The 25,330-nt window shown below is 43.7% G+C and overlaps 2 protein-coding genes across 2 annotated transcripts in view; both read right to left on the minus strand.

Moving 5' to 3' along the window:
- Window positions 1-6,005, minus strand: part of LOC115056477 (transmembrane protein 189) — a 33,585-nt gene extending 27,580 nt beyond the window's left edge. The window contains exon 1 of the mRNA XM_029522937.1: window positions 5,823-6,005. Coding sequence (XP_029378797.1) covers window positions 5,823-5,982 — 160 coding nt within the window. The 5' untranslated portion in view covers window positions 5,983-6,005. The remainder of the gene's footprint in view (window positions 1-5,822) is intronic.
- Window positions 6,006-7,729: 1,724 nt separating this feature from the next.
- Window positions 7,730-25,330, minus strand: part of znf423 (zinc finger protein 423) — a 135,735-nt gene continuing 118,134 nt past the window's right edge. The window contains exons 19-21 of the mRNA XM_029523169.1: window positions 21,620-21,751; window positions 20,118-20,233; window positions 7,730-8,685 (exon numbers count right to left, since the gene is read on the minus strand). Of these exons, the coding sequence (XP_029379029.1) occupies window positions 8,656-8,685; window positions 20,118-20,233; window positions 21,620-21,751 (278 nt within the window). The 3' untranslated portion in view covers window positions 7,730-8,655. The remainder of the gene's footprint in view (window positions 8,686-20,117; window positions 20,234-21,619; window positions 21,752-25,330) is intronic.

Raw genomic sequence — 25,330 nt, forward strand, 5'->3', positions numbered from 1 at the left:
CAGCTAGGACAGTTTTTTTTTAAACCACAAAGTGAGGAAGTTTATCCAAAATGACATTTGACTGTATTGTGGTTGACGGCTGCCAATTGAAGCTGTAGTTTTGTGACACTTGAAAAAAAGCAAAACACTGAAAACAAATCAAAATAATATATATGTTTTAAAGTAATTAAGTAGCCAGTAATGACCGAAGTGTTTTTACAGAAAAAGTGATACAGAATCATTTATATTGTTTTTGAAAACACATTTTTAGACCGAGGTGAAGTTTCATTGTGACTTAGGTAGGAAAGAGGAATCCTTGGTTCCCTCCGAGTCACTAGGTCACATGAACCTACGGCAGGAGGGAAGGATGACCGGAGAGGTCTGGAACTAGGTCGATCGTATCATGCCAGAAAACCCATCAAGTGTTTTAGTAGATTTGGTAGATTTAGAGATTGTTATTAAAATTATGTGTGTAAGTTACTGCTTACTTTGCAACAGTTATTTGTGCAAACGTACGAGGCAAAGCTAAAATCATTCATAAGGTACTGCACTACTGAAAGTTTGTTTTAAACATTCAAATGTTCAAGTCCCTGATGTTAAAGCTGAGCAGAGTTAGCTCTGATTTTGAATTCACTGCAGAGTCCAGCATATGATCGGGTCAAACAGGAGAGACCCGGGGTCAAAGGTGAAGCCGAGGGGACGACCACCAGCGGGGTCTGGGAGCGTGGAGGTGGGGCTCACTTGGCATGAAATGGAAACATAACAGCAAAGGAGTAGAATAATATGTCTCATAAATTCATTTACACACAAATAGGCTACAACAACACACAACGTCTCCTCGAAAGCAAACATGACATCAGCCAAATAGCATCAAACCGCACTGACAGAAATACAATCTACATGAATATGTTAAACTTCTACATGATTTTCTTCCTCTTGCTGGCACTAAAATCAGTTTGAGGTTTAGTGTAAACTCCAATGCTGAGCTTTGTTGTGTAACACAGCAGTTTGTGCGTCAGAACGCTGCCTATATTGCCGCCTCATTTGGACTATTTTTACCGTATCAGCCTGCTTACTAAGCTCTGTGGCTGCTAAGTGACGGGGGATAAAGTGTCAGGACCCCAAACGCATTTGTGATCCTCTTAACCATCCAACAGCACAACACTCAACAACAACAGACTGCCAAAGTTAACACAACCAAGGTTCCTTCTCATGTAGTCCTGTGTGTGTTTTATCGTTTTAATAAGAAATCACTTTGTAACGAAATCATCAAGAGCTTTTTGTCGCAACATTTCATGAAGATAAAGCAACACTATCACAGTTTTTTCTTTTGTATTGTGATGGGCTCATGTTTTGATTTTACAGCTGGAACTTAACTGTTTTCATTTACTTTTCCTCGCCATCCTTTATGCTTTCAGCTGCGACAGGAAGCTGTTTTCAGCTTAAAAGCTCTGAAACTGTATAATTGCTGCCCAGCAAAGAGGTGTGTTAACAGCTCCTGCACAGTTCATCCCTTTAAATGGCACATCAGGCCGGACGCTGACAAAACGTGTTATTTTATTCAGCTTTTTAAGTGATGAAATATAGACAATTTCTTCACTGATAACTGAAAACTTTAATGCTTCCACACATTTAAGCAAAAACATAATAAAGCAATGAAACATACGTTGCACAACTTTGGTGGAAATATCAAATCCACTGTAAACTTTTTCATTTCTTCTATTCCCGTGCTCTTTGGTTTTCCACCGATTACTGACAACTCCACTGAAGTACATGATAGTCAACCTCTTTGTGTTGAGCTCAGTGAGTGGGTCTCGTTTGATTTAGCACTTTGCATTCATTTGTTAATGGGGCCACTTCAGAGCATTTTCCCACAGAAGCGTTCCTTTTTATAAAAAAAAAAAAAAAAAATTATGTAACATGTCAGCCAGTTCTGTGTTTTGTAACAAATTCCATTTTTAATGTGTAATTCCATCCGTAATTCTGTGATCGTGGATTTTATGGGGCCTACTAATGGCACTTTGCTAACAGTTTAATTGGAAATTACAAGATGGTTTTAAAATGTCTATATATTTATTTTTGTCAGTGTTAATGCTGGTGAATTTAATCGATGTTGGGATGTATGAATAAGATAAAGATACGCTTCAAAACAAACACAAAATCAGGTTCTGGTCCAACAAGTCACTTTCTATCATGAGCTCATATTCAGCTTTAATCAGGCTAAATCGACTCTGTGTATGTGATAGCTGGTCTCTTTACTGATCCCAGAGTAGAGATGGGTATCTCTCTAATGCAGAGGTCTCCAGCTCCGGTCCTGGAGGGACACTGTCCTGTGTGTTTTTGATGTTTCCTGCTCCAACACACCTGATTCAAATGATCAGCTCGTCATCAAGCTCTGCTGAGGTCTGATAAGGAGCCACTCATTTGAATCAGGTATGTTGGAGTAGGAAACAACTCTCCAGGACTGGAGCTGGAGACCTCTGCTCTAACGCAACGAGATCTACAGCAGTGTAGATCTGATCTCACACCAACAGACGAACAAAACTTTTTTACAGAGTCAAGTTGGCAGTGAGGACAGAAGACGGTTTTCGGTGACAGTGGACTCACAGCCAACGCAGCCAGAGGTGGCCGCCCTGTGAACAGGAGCGCTCGCTGCCCAGGATTCAAGTGACGACCTACTGATACATGCTGTCCTCTCATGTGAACGTCACAATAACACAATAGCACAATAACAGTCCTGGTGATGCAAACCTTTCTTTCCTCTGTTCGATCCTATTTTAAGAAGTGTTAACAAGTGGCCACCGTGGCTCAACCAGAGGCAATTAAAATGCTCAGTGAAGTGAGAAGCGGGGCAGATGGTCAAGCTAAAGTGTGCCACAGTCCATCTTGATGCACAACTGGTCCGACAGGTTTGCTTTGAAAAGGTCTGAGGCACAATGCGCTTTCCATCACTGAGCCAAAATCAGCAACTTCAGTGATAAAGACCCTCCGTTTTTCATACTGATTCAAGTTTATTCAGTTCACATTTGATCTAAACCAGATGAATGCAAATAAATGTTGAAGATGAGACGTGATTAGAGCTGGATATCAAAATTCAGTAGCAACAAATGTGTTTCATAAGATCGAGGTTTGAAAAATGCCTTTTCGTTCAGTGATACAGTTCTATATTGGAGATGAGTAAGTCTAATCACAGAAACAATCATGCTGGTGATAATGCTGGCTGTTTATTTACACCAGGGCAAAGAGACTGACAAACAAAACAAAACACTTCAGTCAAAGTAAAACATGTACCATAGTAAATTGTACTTTTTTATTTGTCTGAATGGTTTTGATGACATTGAAATAGAAAAAGGGGTTGTTAAGAAATGTGATGTGCCTTTTTGGGAACGTGGGAGCAGATCATCCTGAAAACCGTGATCGGGTTCCTGGAGCTTTAAAGAAAATCCTGACACAAATGAGCGTGGGCCAAAAAGGTAATGAGAAATGTAAAGACAAAACACAGCTGAAGGAGTGAAGCTGATGGGAAAGGCTTCAACGACGGAAGCTACGACATGCCTTCAGGTCAAGATACAAAAACAACACTTTGTTGTGATGGAGGAAATAACATCCACCGTCATTTAATGAAACGATCGGGCGCCGGTCCTAAACCGCCATCTCCAGAGTCCAGACTGCAGCTTAGTCTTTATTCTAGCAGGCAGTTTTCATCCTAGATGTCTAATCAGAGACTTATTTGGGCTGAGACGCCGGACAAACTTAAACAGGTGGTAAAGAAGGAAACTGGGAATACTGTGGACCTCAAGGAGCTGAATCAGGATTACTGCTGCCGTACAACAGACCCATTCTGTCCTGAGACTAAGGACACATCCAGGCTAAAGACAACTTCAGTGGCATCAAATAAACATGGAAATGAATAATGTGGGAGAAAGGGCCTTCACCTGAGTTCTTTTTTTTTCAAGGTTTTTCATGATAGGGCAATTTTAAATGTGTGTACTGGGTCTTCATTTGCTCCTCAAATGTTTATGTTGTGTTATTGAAGTAGCTTCATCGCACTTTCATGTTATCATATGTCCAGAAAATTGGTGAAATTTTGAGACAGATATTTAAAAGCACAGAATCCAGTTTGCCTCATGCAGGTCAAACTCTACTATGACTGAACCCGACATTTCAAATAATGCGACTTTTTGAGGATTTTCATGTCATACAAACTCTACAGCTCAAAATGTCTCACAGACTTTCAGACTTTCCAAGCCAAAATAACCCTGATGACATGAAATTGGTTGCTGTCTCAAACTACGTCTCAGCTTCTACTTAACTTCATGATTAAGCCAGTAAACAGTCATTAAATTGTTGCACAACCAGAGAAGGCAACAAACCACAGGACCTGTTCAACTCATATATTTTGAAGCAAGGACAGCCGCTGTGCAACAGCTACATCTACATTTTCCTGATGTTGTTGTAGACCTCCCTAGATCTGGACAATAGACTCCATGTCTGGGGCCCCAGACATGGCTTTGTCAGTATAGAAGTTTGACAAGCGGGACTGCACCGTCTGTCACTGATCATACCGATCTAACTGTTCTCAACACGTCCTCAACACGGAGACTGCCGTGCTTCATCTTATTATCTTAGTTTTAGCTTCCTGGTGCTCTTGAACTCTCACTAATGTTTTCTGAAGGTTGACCCCCTTCTTGCAGGAATAAGAGAAAGCCTGGTGTGTGCGTGTGTGTGTGTGGCTTCCTGTATAACTGTTGTTGGTGTGTGAACAGTGTGAGGGACCAGCTGCAAACGCACACTGCTGTCTTCCTGGGCCTTCACACACTTTAATGCAACAACTCACAGCAGGTTATATAGCAGGCTGCAGGTTATATAGCAGGCTGCAGGTTATCATCAGGCTGCAGGTTAAAACCAGGCTGCAGGTTATCATCAGGCTGCAGGTTATAAACCAGGCTGCAGGTTATAATGTAGGCTGCAGGTTATAAACCAGGCTGCAGGTTATAAACCAGGCTGCAGGTTATAATCAGGCTGCAGGTTAAAACCAGGCTGCAGGTTAAAACCAGGCTGCAGGTTAAAACCAGGCTGCAGGTTATAATGTAGGCTGCAGGTTAAAACCAGGCTGCAGGTTATGATCAGGCTGCAGGTTATAATCAGGCTGCAGGTTAAAACCAGGCTGCAGGTTATAAATCAGGCTGCAGGTTATAAACCAGACTGCAGGTTATAATCAGGCTGCAGGTTATAATGTAGGCTGCAGGTTAAAACCAGGCTGCAGGTTATGATCAGGCTGCAGGTTAAAACCAGGCTGCAGGTTATAAATCAGGCTGCAGGTTATAATCAGGCTGCAGGTTATAATCAGGCTGCAGGTTATAATGTAGGCTGCAGGTTAAAACCAGGCTGCAGGTTATGATCAGGCTGCAGGTTATAATCAGGCTGCAGGTTATAAACCAGGCTGCAGGTTAAAACCAGGCTGCAGGTTATAATGTAGGCTGCAGGTTATAATGTAGGCTGCAGGTTATAATGTAGGCTGCAGGTTAAAACCAGGCTGCAGGTTATAAACCAGACTGCAGGTTATAATCAGGCTGCAGGTTATAAATCAGGCTGCAGGTTAAAACCAGGCTGCAGGTTATAATCAGGCTAACACCAACCCTGCAGGCTTCACACTCACTGACACACCACTGTTAGCATGTAGCCTTTATTAGCTGCTAGCTGCTAGCTGTTAGTAAACAGGACCACCATCATCATCATCCATCACCTCCATCATCAGTCAGCGCTGATGTCGCACTGTGGCTCTCAGGCCTCGGCTCGTCCTGGGCCCGGTTAACCGACAACAGCAACAAATCGGATCTCACCGGGAGAGTAGAGCCTCGCCAGCTGCCGAGCTCCGGCGTGCTGCGGTCCCCAGCGAGGCGCCGCGCTGCGTGCAGCCGCCCCGTGCTCGTTCCCGTTCGGATCCTCCTCCGCCATGGACCGGTGCCTGATGTCGGTCTCGGAGAGAAGCGACGCCGCCATAATTCCTGCCGGTCCGCTGCCCGCCCTGCTGCCCCCCCCAGCCCAGCCCAGCCCAGCCCAGCCCAGCCCAGCCCACCTGCTTCGGCTTTCAGCTAAGACACATGAACTACAGGAGCGTCCGGGTGCTGACGGCGCGGCTCGGCTCGGTTCAGGTCCGGGCTCCGCACGGAGGAGGGAGGCTGGAGCGACTGCTGCCGGCGGGGCTGGACCCGGAAACACACGGACTGACACACAGACCTCCTTCATTCATTCCACCAGGTGATGAAGAAAAAAAAAAAAAAAAAAAACAGAACAAAAACAACAACAACACAAAATCAGAAACAACAAAACTTCAGACGCCTTTAACGTTTCGACTAAAAGCGTCTCTTATCCAGATTTTACTAACACAAACTCGTGCGGCAGGTTGAAAACCAGCCAGAGAGTGTGAAATAAGAAACAATAAGCAGAAAAACAAACAAAAAGCAAACAGCTTCACTGCTGCCTTTCCCTTTAACTTGGAGTGAAAAGCGACAAAAGTCAGCATGTGATGAAGTAGTCTGACATCCTGGACTTCACTATTGAAGGCCAATTAATCTCATTATTATTATTAGCCAGCTGATTTACATACAGCAACTCACACGTTTGAATTTTACTGCTCCACTGATACAGATGAGCAAAAAAAAAAAAAAAAATCTACATCCAGACATGACACACACACACACACACACACACAAAAGATCATTTGGTGTTTACACTGCAGTTTTTGAAATTGTAATTTGCATACCAATCAGTATGTAACAGTGAAATGTGGCATGAGAGAGTTCGGCTGCAGTTCCAGCCCTGAAACACAAACTGAGGTGTCAGCCTTTTATTTCCGGCCTAAATTTGCATAGAGAATCAGAAAGATAGCAGCAAGAAGCTGATGAGGACATTTTTCTTGTTTTGAGTGCACACTGGCCTGACTGACTCACCTTAAAATACATTTTAGAAATGTTTGGAATGTTTCAGCATCTTTCCCATTTCTAGTTTCAGCCCACAGATGTGTGCAGTCTTTAGGTTGTTTTTTTTTTTTTTTTTTTGACTTATTGTCTTTCCCATATGGGACAGTGTGATTATCTGTTTGATCCATCAGGTATCAAGCTCATCAGATGGATTGAGACAAACATCTAATGGGTTGTTTTGGTGCTCTGCATCTCAATTAATAAGAAAAACTGTGTTTAGGAGAGTGCTGCGCATTTTTACCTTTTTATCTCTATCAAATTAAACAAAACAACTGGGACCTCCAGACGGTGACCCTCCTTCTGTCCTATCTGAATGTTTTGTAACCTGCATGTCTCATTTTACTCAGTAAATGTCACCGGAGTCTTTTCCCCTCCAGGTGTGATCGACAGGTAAGAGGAACTCGATTAGATACGAATCCTCTGACGTCACTTTGCTCACACCAGTAAAATGTCTTCTGCAGAGTCCTGCAAATATATTGATTTAATTCTGTCTGAAAAGGCATCTCACAAGAAAAGGAACATCTACAGATTTATTTTTTCTAAACTTTCCTCTGTGTCAATAAATTCAAGCTGATTGCAACAATTGCTTCACTGGAACATGTAGCGACTCGTCTCAGTACAATTTCCAGTACATGAACAATATTGCACAAGGAAGGAAGCAATATTGTTGATGTCATGTCAATAAATATATATTCCAGCTTTTGCATTTGCTTTGAATAAATGCACATCACACAGGACTTGTTTATTTGTCATTTATTTATTTGTTTTATCTTTTTGTCTGTACTAGATTATTGCAATCTGGTTAATTCACATTTAAAAAGCAGTCATTGACCAGACGCACTGAAATTGATGATACTCATTTTTACAATAACCATAATAGGCCCCATAGAGACTGGAAAACCCAATCCAAAAAAGAAACATCTGTATGGTTTTCTGCACTTTATTTTGTTTGATGTCATTTTTTTTTCATAGTAATTACAAAAAGGAAAAAATATATAACAATAATCATAAAAAGGAGAGTTTGGAGGGAACAAATTTCGGAATATTACGACCGGCAAACAAACAATCACAACACAGCACAAGTACCTACTTACGGCGAAAAACTAAAAGGTACAAAAATGAAAACGAAAATAAGCGCATATGGCAGAAAGAAAAAAAAAGAATGAAAGAAATTGGCACCTATGAAGAGTTGAATACAATAAGCAACTGAGGGGACGAGAAAGTGAAGCTTCTTCCTACAGTCTATTAAAAAAAATATCAAAATAAAAGGTGGGTTCTTGCTTTTTTTCTTTTCGATTTGTTCAAAAAAAATAAAAATAAAATGCATGGCCTGGGGAGTGACAGGTGGAAGGAGAGGAAAGGGGAGGAGAAGGAAGCAGGTTGGGGGGGGGGCATTGGCAGGGACAATAAAAAATACTGCACGTACAATACCTTTTTTCACTCCTCTCTTTCCTTCATCTCGCTCTTACTGTTTCTCTCACCCACTTTTTCCTTTCTTTATTTAATAGCATATTCCATTAATATTCCTTTCCCCCGTTGCTCCTAATAGCCGCGCCCAGTGGCGCGATCGTTAGAGTTTTACATGTGAGTAGCAAATGACACTTTGATTGGCTGTGATGTGGAGATGGGGGTCCCCTGCCGGCTCCAGGTTGGGGGCCCTGGCTGAGCCGAGAGATCCTGCCGGGCCTCGGTCTCACTGCGCGTGCTGACTCAGTGTGTGGTTCTGGTGGGAGAGAGGGAGAGGGAGAGATAGAAAGAAAAAGAGAGAACACATGATGAGAGAAATAATGGGCTACGTGAGCATAGTGCTTTCCACTTGCCCCCCCCACCCAATAATAGAACAGAAGAGAACAGAAACACAACTGCCTCCCACAGCACAATCAGCAAGGCCTCCTCGCTTGATACATAGTCTGAGGAAAGAACAGAAAGAGGAAGAGAAAATACGACAGCAGACGAGCAGACCACACTGCAACGTTCGCTGATGGACGCACACAAACTATCGCACACCCTCATCCCTCGAAAGAAACCTTCTCAAACACAACAGAACCAGGATGGATGGAACCAGATAATTACAGATCATATGGCGTTAGTTCTGTTTTATTTCCTATATGTGGGAATCCAGCCCCTCCATTTGTTTATTCAGATGTGAGAAACCCTCGTGTCTTTTGATATTGTGATTAATATTTTACTGAGACCATCTTCATACCTCTGAGACGCCTACACTCACATCTCTCCAAAGGCATCAGTGCACCACACATCAATACATAATCACAATGCAAAAAAAAAAAAACAAAAAAACACCTTATTTCTAAATTAAAATTCACAACAGCAGTGAGAGAAGAGGAGGTATAGACTACAGTAACACACACACACACACACACTAGCACTTTACAATACACTGAATTTTCCCACAGATACACAAACACACACCAATAACTGGGGATAAACTAGCACAAGCTTCACTTTGGGGTGTCAACAGTGTATTGGACAAAAAGATACACATGATCACGTCGCCACCATCATGATCTGCCTATCACACACACAGACACACAAACACACACCTCCATAGTCAATCCTCTGCGGCTGTTCCATATCAGCTACAACGGGGAACTGGACTCATGATAATCTGGATTTGCCAGTTTGGAATTCAGCTACTATCACATGCAAGGCTGGGAGATACTGTGTGTGTGTGTGTGTGTGTGTGTGTGTGTGTGTGTGTTAGAGATGGGGAGATGATTGGCAGGATTTCTCTGGGAATCTGTGTGTGTGTGTGTGTGTGTGTGCGTGTGTGTGTATGTATGTGTGTGTCTCACAGAAATTTCCACCAGGATACTTTCCTCCTCCACTGTACAACTTTTCTCTCTCTCTCACACACACACACACACACACACACACACACACACATATACACACATACTCCCTCTGAAATCTTTTCCTATCATCATCCCCTCTTCTTCACATATACACATAGTCACCAACAGACCCACACAAACACACGCACACAAATCCCAGAGAGATCTTCCCAATCAACGCACCCCCCCCCCCCCTCCCCACTGCCTTCCATCATCAGTAACACTAAAAAGCAGCTTCCTCAGATTAATCGCTCTCTCTTGCAGATAGGCCCCACTACAGAAAGAAAAAAAGGACAAAAAAGAGCAGCGGATGGGAGAATGAAAAAAGAGGAGGGGATAGGGGGATGAAGAGAACAGAGGCGAGGAGGGGCGGATGGGGAGAGAAATGGGAGGGATTATACGTGGTTTGGGGTTGATAAATACTTATTTGTCATTCTATGGTCCTTATCTTCCTGTGCATGTTTTAGTTGAGCCCTCTGGTGTGTGAGTGTGTGTGAGAGGGAGAGGGAGTTTGTGTATGGCTGTGTGTGTTTGTTTGTGTGCTTATTTGTCTGTCACTCAGCTTTAGAGGCCAAGCTAGCCTGTCCAGAGAAAAGCAAAGGGTATTAATGCCCTAAACACACAGAGCAAAATAAGGGATGGGACAGCAAAAAAAAAAAAAGTGTGTTTCTGTGTGAGAGTGTGTGTGTTTGTGTGGCTGCCTCTCTGGTGAGGAAACAGATCTCATTGGGAGCCGCTGACCCCATTATGATAGAAAACCCTCCTCCCTCTCCCTCCACCTCTCCGTTCTATCCCAAAGCGAAGCGGCGACACTTCCTGCCGCTGCCAGAAGAGGTCAGGCTCACTCCTCTTTACAGAGCACGTGAAACACAGGCGAGCAGAGCGTGCCTTCATCATTTAACCCTTGTATTTCACATTCCTACTACCTACTTACTACCATATGTGGCCAATGGAGGGGAAAGGAGAGGGAGCGCGTTTCTGTCAGGGGCTCCTTTTGGGCGTCAGCATCACGGAGGGAGGGATGGAGACAGAGCCGAGACTCGAAGTTAAGCGACTTTTGGATCAGTGGTTTGAGGTTAAGGTTTGACAAGCCGTGGTGACAGTTGACATAAATCACCAGGAAATTAATTTCAGCGTATGTAATGTCCCCAGAACTGACCTATGTGTGCGTGTGTGTGTGTGTTCTCCCTCAGGTTCTTTGGGTCCAACTGCTGGCATATTGATTTGTAGACAGAGCGAGGGATGGAGAGGACGGACAGAGGAAGAGGAGGGGAGGGATGGATGGAGGGAGGCCACGGCTGTTCCCCGGAGGAGCTCACAGCGCTGCAGTGGGCTGCTGGAAATAGCCCAGAGGAGGGAGAAGAGCGGGAGGAAGAGGGAGGAAGAGCAGAGCGAGGGATGAGAAAGGAATGTAATGAACGTGTAGATGACAGCCTGCCACGCTACACACTTCATATGACTGACACCCACAAACACACACACGCATCATCTGACACCTCCCTTACTTCTCTTCATTTATGCTTTGGTTGGGAGCTTGGTCTTGCTAATGCAGCATGGCAATCAATCACATGTGTGTGTGTGTGTGCATTTCACAGTGTGACATCTGCTCTACAGCAGAGTAATTGATATATTCTAAAGAAGAAATGGGAGACAGGAGGAGGAGAGGGAGCAGGCTGGGTGGGGTAAGGAGGAGGCACACTCTTTATTTTTTGTCTTTACTGTACTTCAGGGACTGTGCGAAGGTAAATTCAACTGCCTGGAAGGAAACTCCACACCTGCAAAGGTTTCACAATAAAAGCCTTCCAGTGAAGTGGAGGGATAATATCCCCTGGCCAGCTGGAAGAGTTTCAATGTGAAATAAATGAAATCAGAGAAAACGATAGCAGGAGGGCTTCTTTGTAAACAGACGAAGAGGATGACAACTACTGTTATCTCTTTACATCATACAAGAAAAGCCTCAACCTTTATATTTATAGTTCGAACAATAATGCAACAGTGAGCCGTCGTCTGAGCATCAGCACTTCGATCGGTATGAGCAGCTTTTAGTTTATTTTGTGTTTGTTCAGTCTATTCAAACATTAAGTGTTCTGTTCGTCACTGTAGAGCGCGCTGAATGGCCTTTACCTCAGTATGTCTGTACGGCCGTTTTCATAGCAGAGGGTGTGCACGCTCTGCTGACAACAGCCCATCTTCCACGCCAGGCCAAACCAGACCAGTCAATACGGAGGCCTGTCATTGTTTTTCCTAAACTGCTTAGAGAGAGCGAGGCTAAAGCCTGCAGAGCCACACACCCAGGGGAAATATGGCCCTGTCGCATTACCCACGCACTGCCAGACACACACACACATACACAAATACATTCACAGACTTGCATTTGCAGCTAAGAGCACATGCATGCACAGACGCATGATGCCAGGGAAAAAAAGAAAGGCTAGAATACACAGTAGTTCTCTCACACACAGACACACACAGTCTCGTGGGGAAAGGGAGAGGGGGATGACAGAGGAAACCAAGAGATGGGGATAAGAGAAAATCTAATCTGCCTTGTCCTGCTCCTCCTGTCTATGTGCTGCATTACAGATGAAAACTGGGTATGCACATTTGTGCTGTGGTGATGACACTGGTTGTGTTTTGTCGAGTTAGAGGAGCACCACCCTCACCTTTAACTAGCATGTGTGTGTCTTTGTGTGCATGCACATGACCGGTGTTATTCCTAGTCAGCTCCACCTCTATCAGGAGTCTGTTAGAAAAAGCCATCTGCCATCCTGAAACATCTCATGAAGACACACAATCTGACATACAGCAGACACACAAAATATAAGCCTGTCGTACTTTAAAAGAAGGAGCCATTAGGTTATCTGTACAGGATGTTTGTTGACTCCTCACAAGGATATCTTTTTCTTGGGTGACCTTTCGGGGGATCAAGAACAACAATTGGAGCAATGAACAGTGTTGTGGACAACAAAGTCTTTGCTCAGAGGAGGCCGGGCTGGATATATGTAAGGTCAACAAACCACAGGACTGTCACACAACAGGCTGCTTTCATTTCCTGTGCACCATCAATAAGAAAGCTTGTATCATTTAGCCATCAAAATTTCACAACACTGAGCTGCAGTGGTTATTGTAAGTCTCTCGCCCCTGCTGCTCAAAACGCTCCTATGGGTTGTATACAAAGGACTTGTTGCGCGCGCGCGTGCACACACACGCAAACATAAACACAAACACCGTGTTTCTCTGTAATGATGTAACAACTATGTCTTGGTATGTAGGTGCCAAGTCACAGGAAGAGGAAACACTACTGTTGGAACAAAGCTCTGTGTGTGTGTGTCTGTGTGTGCACTTGTGCCTGCATGTATCAGGAACGAAAGGCAGACTGAATGCTGTGTGTGTGTGTGTGTGTGTGTACGTGTGCCCCATCTCCACTGCTGTTTTTAACACTAAATGAAAAATCACCTTAGTCGCCTTGTGGTCTTCTTTGGGTTCAGTGTATTTATAGCCCAGAGTTGACACTCTTCCAACAGAGTGAGCATGTCAATGTCTGTGTGTGTGTCTGTGTGTGGCTGTGTGTGGTTGTGTGTGTTCAGGACTAGCAGATGGGCTGTCTTAGCCCGTTTCCTCTACTCCCTGGCTTGTCTTTAGCCCCACCCGTCCAGGACAGGATGCTGCCTCGGGAGCAGATCGAAAATAAACGCACCCCCTGCCCTTAATATCCCACTGACACGTATTCCCTGCTCCCCTCCTACTCTTATATTTCTCTCTGTCTGGCTTCCTCTGCCTCTCTTTGTCCTAATGTAAATGTCCCTCTACACATAACCTCCAAATTATCTACTACGAAGTACCTTCAGACATCTCGCTGTCCAGCCAGGCCATGATGTCCACTTTTGTGCTCCATCACCCCACCTGGGGTGACCTCTCTGACCATGTCCTGTTTGGAGTGCTCCTTCTCTTTCTTTCTCCCATGGGGACTTCCCCTCCCCTGTTGCTATTGGCCCAAACAGCCAGGTTTGGACTAGTAAACACAACCAAAATACACTCTCAGAATAAGGATTTTACACACACACACACACACACACACACACACACACACACACACACACACACACACACACACACACACTGTCAAAGGTAAACACCCAGAGATCGACACCAGATTTACAGCAAAAAGTGCGGGCTCCCTGCTGGAACTGCTACACAAAATAGGAAATGACCTCACCTACCACACAAAGAACTATCATTCCTGAACGCCACATGAAGCATTTGAGTCACACCGTTATAGAAAAAACAAGGAAGGTTTCAGGATTAATGATCTAACTCGCTCTCACCTCACACACACACACAAGCGAAATACAGGCAGGATAATATAAGATTTGCATTTAAGGAAGCACAAACATGAACACATAATAAAGATGTACAAATGAATGCACAAACATAGCCAGTCCAGTTCACATAATTCAGTAGAATGTACAGGATTTCCATGTCACGGTCATATAAATCCACATGCTCAATCTACATGAGTCCCTGCAGAGGCAGTTTTTCATTTTATTTTTTTGTTCGTTTACCACACACCCATGAACTGGAACGAGAGCAGACAAAAGAATTGTTTGGGTTCATAGATGAACTGATGAGGAATGTACAGAAACGGCTGGGGGCAGTTTGCACTACACACTGAACGATTAACAAGGACAAATTTATCACAGGGTACTGAAGAGAAGAGCGAGAATACAGGACAACCAAGTGCAGAGAGAGTGTGGAGTGCTGAAGAATCTGTGGCCAACCAAACACTGGGTTCACCTTTACTGTTTGAATTTTCAATAGAGGAAGCACTGACAATACTTTGACAATGTTGAGACGGAATGCATAGTATTTAGATTTGAACCCTCGTCCTTTACTCCAGTGGTCCTTCAACGTGGGGATCCGGACTGTACCAGCAATCACCGGACAATAATTAAAATGAACAGAAGAGGAAAGCAGATCAGTAAAATCTGTAGCACAACACAAATACGATTCCTCTTTTTTAGTTCAATTTTGCTCTAAGATTACCTAAATGAAATCACATGACTATATTAGACCATATTAGACAATTAGTCAACTAATAAACAAGCCAATGGGCAGCGTAAACCAATGAGATAATAGGTATACTGCAAGCTGACAGAAACACCCCCCCGCTGTATATGGCTGACAAAAAGTTCATTAAAAACATGTCAATGTAACATTTTTTCAGTGCGTATATATATAAAACTGACATGATACGAATTAATAATATCCATACTGTAACCAAGCAACTGTCAGAAGATGTCAAACTATACAAATCTGTTTACGCTAACATTAAAACTTCAAACTTTTTCACACAGTTATTATACATGACACACAGTCAGAATAAAACAGCTCCAGAGCAAGAATGAATTTTACCCTCGAGACAGGTTCAAGAAGAGCGAGAAAACCTGATGTCATCTGCTCTAGAATTATTTCTCAGCCGCCGAAGTGTTTGTGAGTGCCGTGCTCATGTGTGTGTGAGCGTATTTTGGCAGGGTTGATAGAACACTACGCCATGCGGAGTCTGTCCTGCTCCGTGACACATTGCCTCTGTTCACCTGTCACACGAGCACACAAATACACACACAAAATGACAAGAACATGGTCCAAGCTGTTAGAAACCCTCCAGGTGCTGGCTCACATAGTGTAATTCCTTTGTATCTGTCCCTACCTCCGTTTATCTCTTCATCCCACGTTATCTCATTCTGTCCGTCGTTTGTCTCTCTGCATCTGTCTATTTGTTCCTCTGCTTTACCTCAGAGCATCGACGTTGCTTCTTTTCATCATTTTTTCCTCTGTGCACTCCTCACACTGTGTGCTTCTTTTTAAGGTTTTCCATACCAAGTTCCAAAAGACATAAACACACACCATGTACACTGACATATAGAATATAAATATTTCCAGATGATTAACTGATCACATATGGGTATTTTCTATCTAGACCCAACAGGAAGAGAATATGCTTTGTATTCACACTGTGAATCAATGAACCCAGCAGTAATCCAGAGACAATTCTTATGCATTTTGTTCTTAGGTGGTCAGAAGAAGAGAAATGTCTGCTGAGAGAAAGAGCAGGGTAAAATGTGATCACAGGAGTATCTCTTTCAATTTCCTTTAAAAAGATTTTGTTTTGTTTGTGCTACTTTGTGTCTCAACATTTTTGTATTACTGTTTCTTCTGCGTTCTTCGCACAGTGGACTGTGAGACAAACAGCGGTAACACGAGAGGCTGCACCAGCCGTACCAGCAGCAGTGGCAACAGTAGCTGGCTGGCTAGCTTGTAGCTTGCAGCCTGTCTCGCCATCTTTCTCTTTTGTTTTGAATCTCTTTTTGTCTTTGTCTGTCTGCAAATAGCTTCAGGTCCAGGGAATCAGGGACTGTGTGTGTACATGAGTGAGTGTGAGTGTGTGTGTGTGTGTGTGTGTGTGTGTGTGTGAGACAGAGTGCATGTCCCAGGTCCCCATTCTAATAACACAGAGTCTCCCAGTGAGTAGTGGGGCAGCTGAGTATGCTCCCCTGGAAGGCCATGGGGATCTACGGATCAAATTTACACACACACACACACACACACACACACACACACAGGGCCGAGGGATACCTGGATCAGAGAGTACATACTATGACTTGACACAACACAACACCCAAAAGCAAGACCCAGAAACTGGCAAACACACACAGACACGTATAAAAACCCTATTGCCAGTTCAACCACATTCTCACCTTTCCATAATTCAGTTGGAGGGAGACAGTGAGGCTCTTAGATTCAGACAAAGACAAAGACAACATTATTCACAGACAGACTACAAGCTCACATACTGACACACACACACACACACACACACACACACCCCTTATCTGGACTGAAGGCATTGAACTGTGCATGCAGTTTATCTGTGCTCTGAATCAACAACAAAAAAAGGCATTTAAATATTTTTTTTTCATTTTCCAGGTGTAACCCTCAGTCTGACCCGTAATCCGTTCATCTAATTCAGCCCACTTTGGTGTTTGCAGTTGTATGTGCATGTACAAATCTCAAATATTCCACTCTGTGTAGACGGGGAAGATTGGGGAAATGGGGAAAGATCCAGTTGAGGGAATCAGCACACAAACAAACAGGAGGATCCCCCACATCCATCCATTTATTCATCTGACCAGCAATCCACCCATCTAGAAGTGTTTAAATATTTACAAGAGCTAAAAGAGATGGCGTAGCACAACAGACACAGAAAAGGGGGATGACTGGGGAGGAGTGCAAGCATGATGGATGAAGCGAGGGATAGAAGGAAGCATTGAGGGCAGGAGCTGCAGGATAGCACCCCCTGGAGGCTTAAGAAAAATGTAGAGATCAAGAGGTCTGTCAGGGAAAATAACAGAGGAAAGTCAGAGATGATACAGAGCTGAATGAGACACTTCTGCTGGGCAGAGACAGTCTCGCTTAAATACTATATTGTGAATGTGGCGACTGATACCATACTGGGAAAGATGCAGTCTGTGCATGTTCAATTCAGATATTACATGAAAGAAAAAAAAAAAAAAATTCTTCAAAGCGTGGACAGGAAAAATTTTGTCTACATTCATGAAACAAATAAAGAAATGAAGAATGACGGACAGACAGAAAGAAAGAAAGTCATCTGTAAATTCTGGGAGTAAAGGCAGGGAGAGCTCCAGAAGGGCCTCACTGATCAGGGCCACAGCATTTCTTATTTACACACCCACACACATACACATACACACAGACACACACCAAAACATCTCTTATTTACCAGCTTACGTCTGCACTATTTATGGGGCACTGGGGAGAGACACAGAAGAGAGGAAGAGAGGAGAGGGGCTAAAATATGCATAGGGGCTGGTTCTTCTGGGACAGATGGGGGGAAGTCAGACAGAGAGAGAGTGAGAGGTGGAGAAACAGGAAGAGCAAAAGTAAAAAATTGTGGGATGCATGAGTACGAGATGATAGAAAGACGCGAAAACAAGTGATTGAGAGAGGGGCAGAGAGAATATGAAGGGCTTTGTATGCAGAAGGAAAGATGGAGATGGAATAAAGAAGCAAAGAGAAGGAGTGAGGAGGGAGAGAGGATGATGCAGCGACATGTCCATGCTGCAATGGCCGTTGGGCGTGTGGGTGTGTGAAGGAGAGAGAGAGAAAGAGAGAGTGAGCTGAACATCATATGGCCCCTCTGAGGGGTTGAAAGAGGCCAAAGCCTTTTCTAGCTGGCCAACCAGCCTTCTTCATCCATCCGCACCTCATTAAAACACACACACACACGCACACAAATTACCCCATTCCACTTTCTGTGGCAGATGCGTACACACACACGCACACACGTGATAACAGCTAGCAGTGGCATTAACCTCCATGGTTGTTGCTCTCCATCTCCCTCAGTCAGCCTTTCTGTCTAGCCCACTTAGAGAGCCCTCCCATGGGGCAATGGAGCTGTGGCAGGTCGGGCTCAGGCTGCAAGTTTTCACACACACAAAGACATAGACACACACACACACACTTGGGCTAGGACCAAAGAGTAACAAGATGGATACAGCCACTGTTCAGCAGCCAAAGAGGAGGAAGTACAAGGAGAAGAGGGAGGGGAAAAAAGTTCAACTGAGCTCAACTTAGCTGGAATGACAACAAGAGAATCGAACTCATGTGACCTGATCAGACTCAGATGAGTTGATGGATGAGAAAAACCCTGCACCTCACAAACACCAACACAATCACAAAGAAATGAAACCAGATTCAGTCCAAAAACAAAAACAAAAAAAGGTAATAAATTCTAATTTTGGGTATGAATGGAAGAAGGAGTTGAGGCATTAGTGTGCCGCATTCAGAAAGTATGTATACTGTATGCATGTATGTAGAGATGCGTACCGGTGAGCAGAAATGCACGACATGTGAGTAGTGCCCATGTGCGGACATTAACCGACAGGGTCCAGCAGTCGCCCTGCTGTTAAATGGACTGGCCAGCCATATGCCCACCTCCTTTGGCCCTGTATCACTGCCACTTCGTGTGTGTGTGTGAGACAGAGAGACACTGGAGGGCCTTCCTACAACCAAGCAATCACTTTAAGTCTGACTTTGCTTGTCCACATCTCTGCTTGCACATCGAAATCATGTTTAGTACAGCACTTATTAAGGCATGAGCATTTTTTATTAGCGCTCATACTAAATGTGTGTCAATATTACAAGCTGCATACAAATCCTACTGAGGTAGTCTATAAAGTTTCACACTGCCCAGTCATGGGCTATGAAGTTTTAGTAAGTCAAACAGAACAATAAAAATGAAAGAGTGAGTGGATGCCTTGTTGTAAATGGTGAAATTTATCACTAATGAAGATTGCCCAAATGCTCTGCTAATGAGACACACTGATCGATTAGTCATAGTTTATGTGCTTGCCCCTGTCCTGGATGACAGTGTCACAAAGTTATGTTAAAGCAGAGCTACATCGTGGAAACAATGTATTATACACCACATTCGCATTTTTCACATGAATATTGATCACAAATTAAATGGCGGGAGATGCGTTCTTCAAAAAAATCTCAGCAATTTTCCAAGTTTTGTGGTTGATTCGAATAATCCTCCGATTTTTACACACAATCTATGCCGTAATCGACTTCATATCTGTGGTTAGAGGAGCGAATGACAGCATGAGCTGCAGACATCACCTTTCACAGGACTGATGTTTAACCTCAAGGTTTTGCAGGTCATCCGTGTGCTGCCAAAGGAATACAAGAGATGGAGGAGGACAGGAGGGTCTACATCATTGCAGACCTGGCCACAGCTGGCCCAGGACCTACTCTTGGGTGACTTATAGCCTCTCTTCCTTTTCATATGCACACATGCACACACACACTCAAATGTGTTTGGACCCTAATGACATGAGGCTTGCCAGAACCCCGCTCAGACCTCATGAGGAGAGATGGAGAGAGAGGGACAGAGGAATGGAGGGAAAAAAAAAAAAAAGGCTGGAGAATACACAGATAAGAACGGTAAATAGAGGAGTCTGTGAGGAGAAGAAGAGATTTAAGGAGGAGAGCAAGCTTGAAGAAGTAAGGAGGTGGTCTCATCAGGTGGGTACACATCTTGTTTGGGGTGAGAATAAATGTTGATTACACTTTCAGATAGTGACTCCCTTTGGGTACAAAGTCAACTTACTACAGTGCCTGTTCCTGCACATACCATCTTCCTAATTCATGCCCGACTAGAAGGTTGCACACACAGAGGAACGAGAGAAGTGTTAGTTAATGAAGAGACAGAATTAAGACAACCTACCTGTAGCTCTGTCTGAAAGAAGAACTTCTGTGGACACTGGGAACAGTCGTAGATCTTGTCTTCCTGCCCATGGACAGCAAAAATGTGCTGCTGGAGCTTGTTGGCCTGCACAAACACTGGGAAAACAAAAAAACACAGCGAGTTGCATGATGAAGTCAGTCACTCAGTGTTTACCACACCTTAAGGCAGCTACGACAGAGTGATGGTGTTACCACAAACTGCCAAATACTGGACAGGTTAGCATTTTTCTAAAACACTGACTAGCTGAACTACTGCAGACAAAGAACCAAATGTGTTTTCAGTACATACAACCACACAAAGTAACACAAACCAAATGGAGGGGTGACTGGAAAGGAGGGAGTATACTGGACAGAAAAAAGAGAGAAAGAGAGGGAGATAAAAAAAGAAAATGGGAAGAGCTATCCTCAGCAGACCTTGTGATATTTATCAATAAATGATCTCCTCTTTTTTTAACTTCCGCTCCACTGTTGTCTCATATACTCTTTTCTTTCTTTCTCTCCCCTTTGTTTCAGTAAACTTTTGGTTTTCACTGTGAGTGTGTATGTGTTGAATTATTAAGCCTCCCCGTAGGAGTGGTGCCCATCTTACTAATTCATAAGCCACCAAGGAATAGAGTTAAAGTTTAAAGCGTTGCTGTGTACCTGGGGGGAGGCACACAACACAAGACAAACTCAGCAACTGAGGGCGGGGGGGAGTGATGGAGTGACAGAAAGAGGGAGGGAGAGCATGTGGGGATAAACAGTCAGAGATGGAACAAGGGAGGGAGAGAGCAAAGGTGCTGACTTGGTTTCTGGTAAAATACTGTAGGTAGAACAAACCACTGAGCAGCACAGGCCTAATTTGGTCATCCAGCATTTTGTTTCAGCCCTCCAGTGGGCTGCAGAGGGACAAGGTATTTCACATTTAGCTCTTTTTTGGTGCTGTTACTACATGAACTTTTGCACATACACACACACACTCAGTGCTTCTGTAGCAGTGGCACCCTGCTGGAATATTATTCCCACAGTTAGAAACATTAAAACAATGGATATTCCTAATGTGTTGTTACTGTTTACCCAAAGCCAAAAACTTTACAGGCATGGCAGCCCATCATTTCAATGTACCATGATGGGGGTAACCCAGAGAGAGCAGTTCCTGAGCCTCAACAGGTACCACACAAATGTTTAAAGCTAACATTCAACTTAACTTTACCTTGAAATCTGCTACTAGCAGCAATATTAACTTCACTTATCTGGTGTTTTTTATTCACATAAGCACTAAATTTGAGACAGGTGGTGCTAATGTGTAACATAATATTCACAAATATGAGTGATAATGGGTGCGTTTTGTGTGATTATGTGGCCGTACAGGCCAATTCTGTGTTCCTATTGTGTGCTGCCTTGTTCTTAGCGGACAGGGCACAAGTGAGAAGGACTCAGCTATGCTAATGTCCTTGAAGGTGAATGAGTGATTGTGGATGTGTGTGTGTGTGTGTGTGTCACCTGTGAAGCAGACGGGACACTTGAAGGTACCTCCCATGCCTTCGAAGCTGTGCTCTATCAGGTGGCAAAGCAGCTTGGCAGGTGAATCAAACATCTGGTTACACAGCTTGCACTCGTGATTGATGCCCTCCTCTGCAAATAGGAGACAGACACGCATATGTAGGCTGGATTAAGCAACACGCAAACAACAACATGACATTACTACAGAATACTAATACAACAGACACGGAAGATGTCGCGAGCATAATCAGAAAGTGACAAACACGGAAGAAAGAAAGAAAGACTGAAGTGGACAAATAAGCAGTGACAGGAATACGAGTAGAGTATAAGCTAACTGTTGACAGTGGCACTGCTCTGTGGTTACGTTTAGGATGGATTTGTTGCAGTATTCTGGGATTTTAGCTGTTACACCATGACAGGTTGTCTGTGACAGCATTAAATGTGTAAAAAGATGTGCTTGACTTTCATCTCACATTTTCTCCCTGGTCACATCCATTGTCAATGTTGATTTGAAAACACAAAATAATATCTATATCTATATAACAAACAATAATTAAGTTGGATCCTGAAATCGGATGAAGGTAAACATAAGTTTGTTTGCTACATATGACTTTGGGCAGAAAGGATATGAGAATACATTCTGGGAAAACATTCTCTTAGCATCAGAAAACTATTTTAAAATAAGCTTAATGGCCCTGTAAGGAATTGAACTTAATACTTTCCCCAGCAAACACTTTCACTGAATTGGAATTTTAAGCCTCAGCTCCAGATCAATTGAGTTGTTAAAACCGACATTATGATATAGGTTGCATTATACACTCCCTCTTCTCCCCTGCTGTGGATTCTCATTTCATTTTTCCTACTGTTTTGTACACTCCCCCAAGTCTCACACACAGCAACCCCAGTGCCATATCTGCCCCAACTGGTAATTGTCTGTCCTCCCCACCGGGGCTGTGGATGATCTGGCCTTCCAATAGCCATCCTTCCTTTCCTCCCTCCGTCCTCGTTATCCGCCCTCCCCCATTGTAGTCACACATCTATCGTTCACATTGCCCATTCCTCCCTACATGTCTCCTTATCGTCCCTCTTGGTCCATCACACGCTGATTAATTTGTGTGGGCTTCAATTCAAACCTCTCTTCCTTTGTTGCAGCCCTTGACATATAGTCTACTTATTCACCCTTTTTGTTGCGTCTGTGAAGGCTTCTTTTACTATTTTTTTTATCCACCTGTCAGTAAAGGCAGCCCTTTACTGATTCATTTGTACAGATTGCTGAGATTGTGCTTGTTGTTTTAAAAATTTTTTTTTAAAGACATTACACTTGGTCATTGCAGAGTAAGTTACTCTATCACTATGATGTAAATGCGTAATAAGAGAGTAAGACAGAGGATTCAAGTACAGCCAGGTAACAACCAGCCTTTGCCATTGTTGTCACTCACAATTGAGGATTATGCCAGTGTTTGTGTATGTGTGTCTATTTTAAGAAGGTGCGAGTGACATCACAGCACCCACGGTGAAAGGCCAGATGAAAGGTGGGCGTCAAACACACACACACACGCACCCCTTGATGCTCAGGTCTCCTGCCTGTTGTCCTTATCACTATTGTACCATACAGGACCAATGCCCCAGTCGTCCAAACACACACACACACCATGTGGGGGCACACACACATGCACACCATAGGACTGTACTGCCCGGAGACATCAGATGGTGTCTTCTGCGGACCAATCTGTGACCCCTGTGGAGTTGCACACACATATGCACAAAGAAGATCGCACAAACATGCGTGCACACAAACACACACACACGTATACACATCCTGACTTAGTGACACACTGATCTGAGTCTTCCACTTTTTCCCTTAACCCACGCCCTGTAAGTGTGTACATATACTTGGATGCACAGACACACGCGTACGCGCAAACACACACATATTCAAACAGTCTGCAGAACTTCAGCTGCAGAGCTGCAGGGGATCGCGGGGTTAATAACGTCTTCAATCATACATCCATGACACCCATACTGACTAATACCCACACGCACACAAAGATTCCTATCTCTCCTTGCCTCAAAGGCCGACACAAGGGTGCCCTAATCCTTTCTCAATAGCTGTGGGTGTATTTGTGTGTGCGTGTGCCTGTGTGTGTTTGGTGGGTGCCACATGTGCTTATATGAATGAGATGGTATGCTGCATGCCCCTGGTCCCCCAAAAATCCCCTTTCCAAACACACAGATACACACAAACCTCAAAGGCTGCAAGGTTGTGTGGGGCGCCAGTGTGTCCGAGACATACTGAGACAGATAGAGGTTCATTATCATTTACTAGGAGATTGAAACAGCAGGAGAATCACATGGAGTGAGACACAGAGAGAAAGTGGGAGGGAGAAGGTGGAGTGTGCAGCGCTACCATTTTAATCGTTATAATTCATATTTTCATTATCATGGTACTATCCCTTGTATTAGTAAAATCCCTTTTATTTCTTCAAACATGGTTGTTTCAAACTTAACAGAAGCAAAATGCCAAAAAGAGAGAGATGCAAATGGCACAGATCGGGGCAGAGGGTGAAGAAGTAAATAATGCCGACGCTTTAGTGGTCTCACAGTGCCTTTGTGTGTGTTGGGGGTCTCTATAGAAGCTACCTTAAAGATCTTGCCCTCAGTAGGGGTGATGCTTTCTTCAGAAGTTGTCCCACACTCTGCCAGAAAAAGTAGTCAAACACTGACTACCTTTACATGTGCAGCACACACTGATGTGCCCATTAACCCAGAGTCAAAGATTTTAGACAGTGACATTTTTGGTAATCTGAGTCAGACAGTATCTGATGAAATGGCTACAGATATATTGTGTAAGCAAAATGATCAACTGCATCAATGCAAATCATTGCGTTTCGAATGCAGAAGCAGACCCGATCTCTCTATATAAGACAACAAACTGCAGGAAGTGTAATAACTGTTTTACTGTTTATCTTGTCCACTGTGACATGTGATGGTCCTTCCTGGGTATTTACGTTCAAATAAAACTACGGACAAGCTATTTCTCCAGAAACCACGAAGATAAAATCTTAAGAAGGCTTGTTTTCATCATCCCACGGCCCAAAACTCCCAAACACTCTTAAATTTACATCCTAAAAGTGACAAACCAAGTAACAAGAAGAAGCTACAACCAGCAAATCAATTAATTATCAGAATTGCTGATTGTTTCGACAACTTTCAGAACATATGATCAGTGACAGCCGAAATTTGTACAGATTTTTTTGTTCCCTGAGTTTTAGGGAATGTGTGAGCGTCTAAGGCACCATACAAAGATGATATCAGCAAAGTCCAACGAAAGAAACTTTGGAAGCTAATTAAATGTCAATCAATAACAGGCTGAGTGACAAAAGTGGCTACCGATGAAAAAAGACAAAAACTGGAGTGAGAGATGGAATGAGACAGACAGACAGACACAGACAGACAGAGAGAGGGAGAACTGAAGGGAAAACAGTGAGGTGCAAAGAGATAATTGGGCTGTCCGGAACAAGGGCATGGAGAGAGGCCTCCAACGCCTGTGTGTGAGTGTGTGAGTGTCTGTGTGTCCGTGTGTCCCATGAAAGAGTTCTCTTTTCTGACAAATACATTGTTTTGATCAGTGTGTGGGGAGACCGCAGTGTCTGTATGCTGTCCCCCTCTGAGACCCGGTCCATGTGTGAGTGGGTGTGTGTGTATGTGACC

Source organism: Echeneis naucrates, chromosome 16 (genome assembly GCF_900963305.1).
Source record: "Echeneis naucrates chromosome 16, fEcheNa1.1, whole genome shotgun sequence".
NCBI classification, from domain to species: Eukaryota; Metazoa; Chordata; class Actinopteri; order Carangiformes; family Echeneidae; genus Echeneis; species Echeneis naucrates.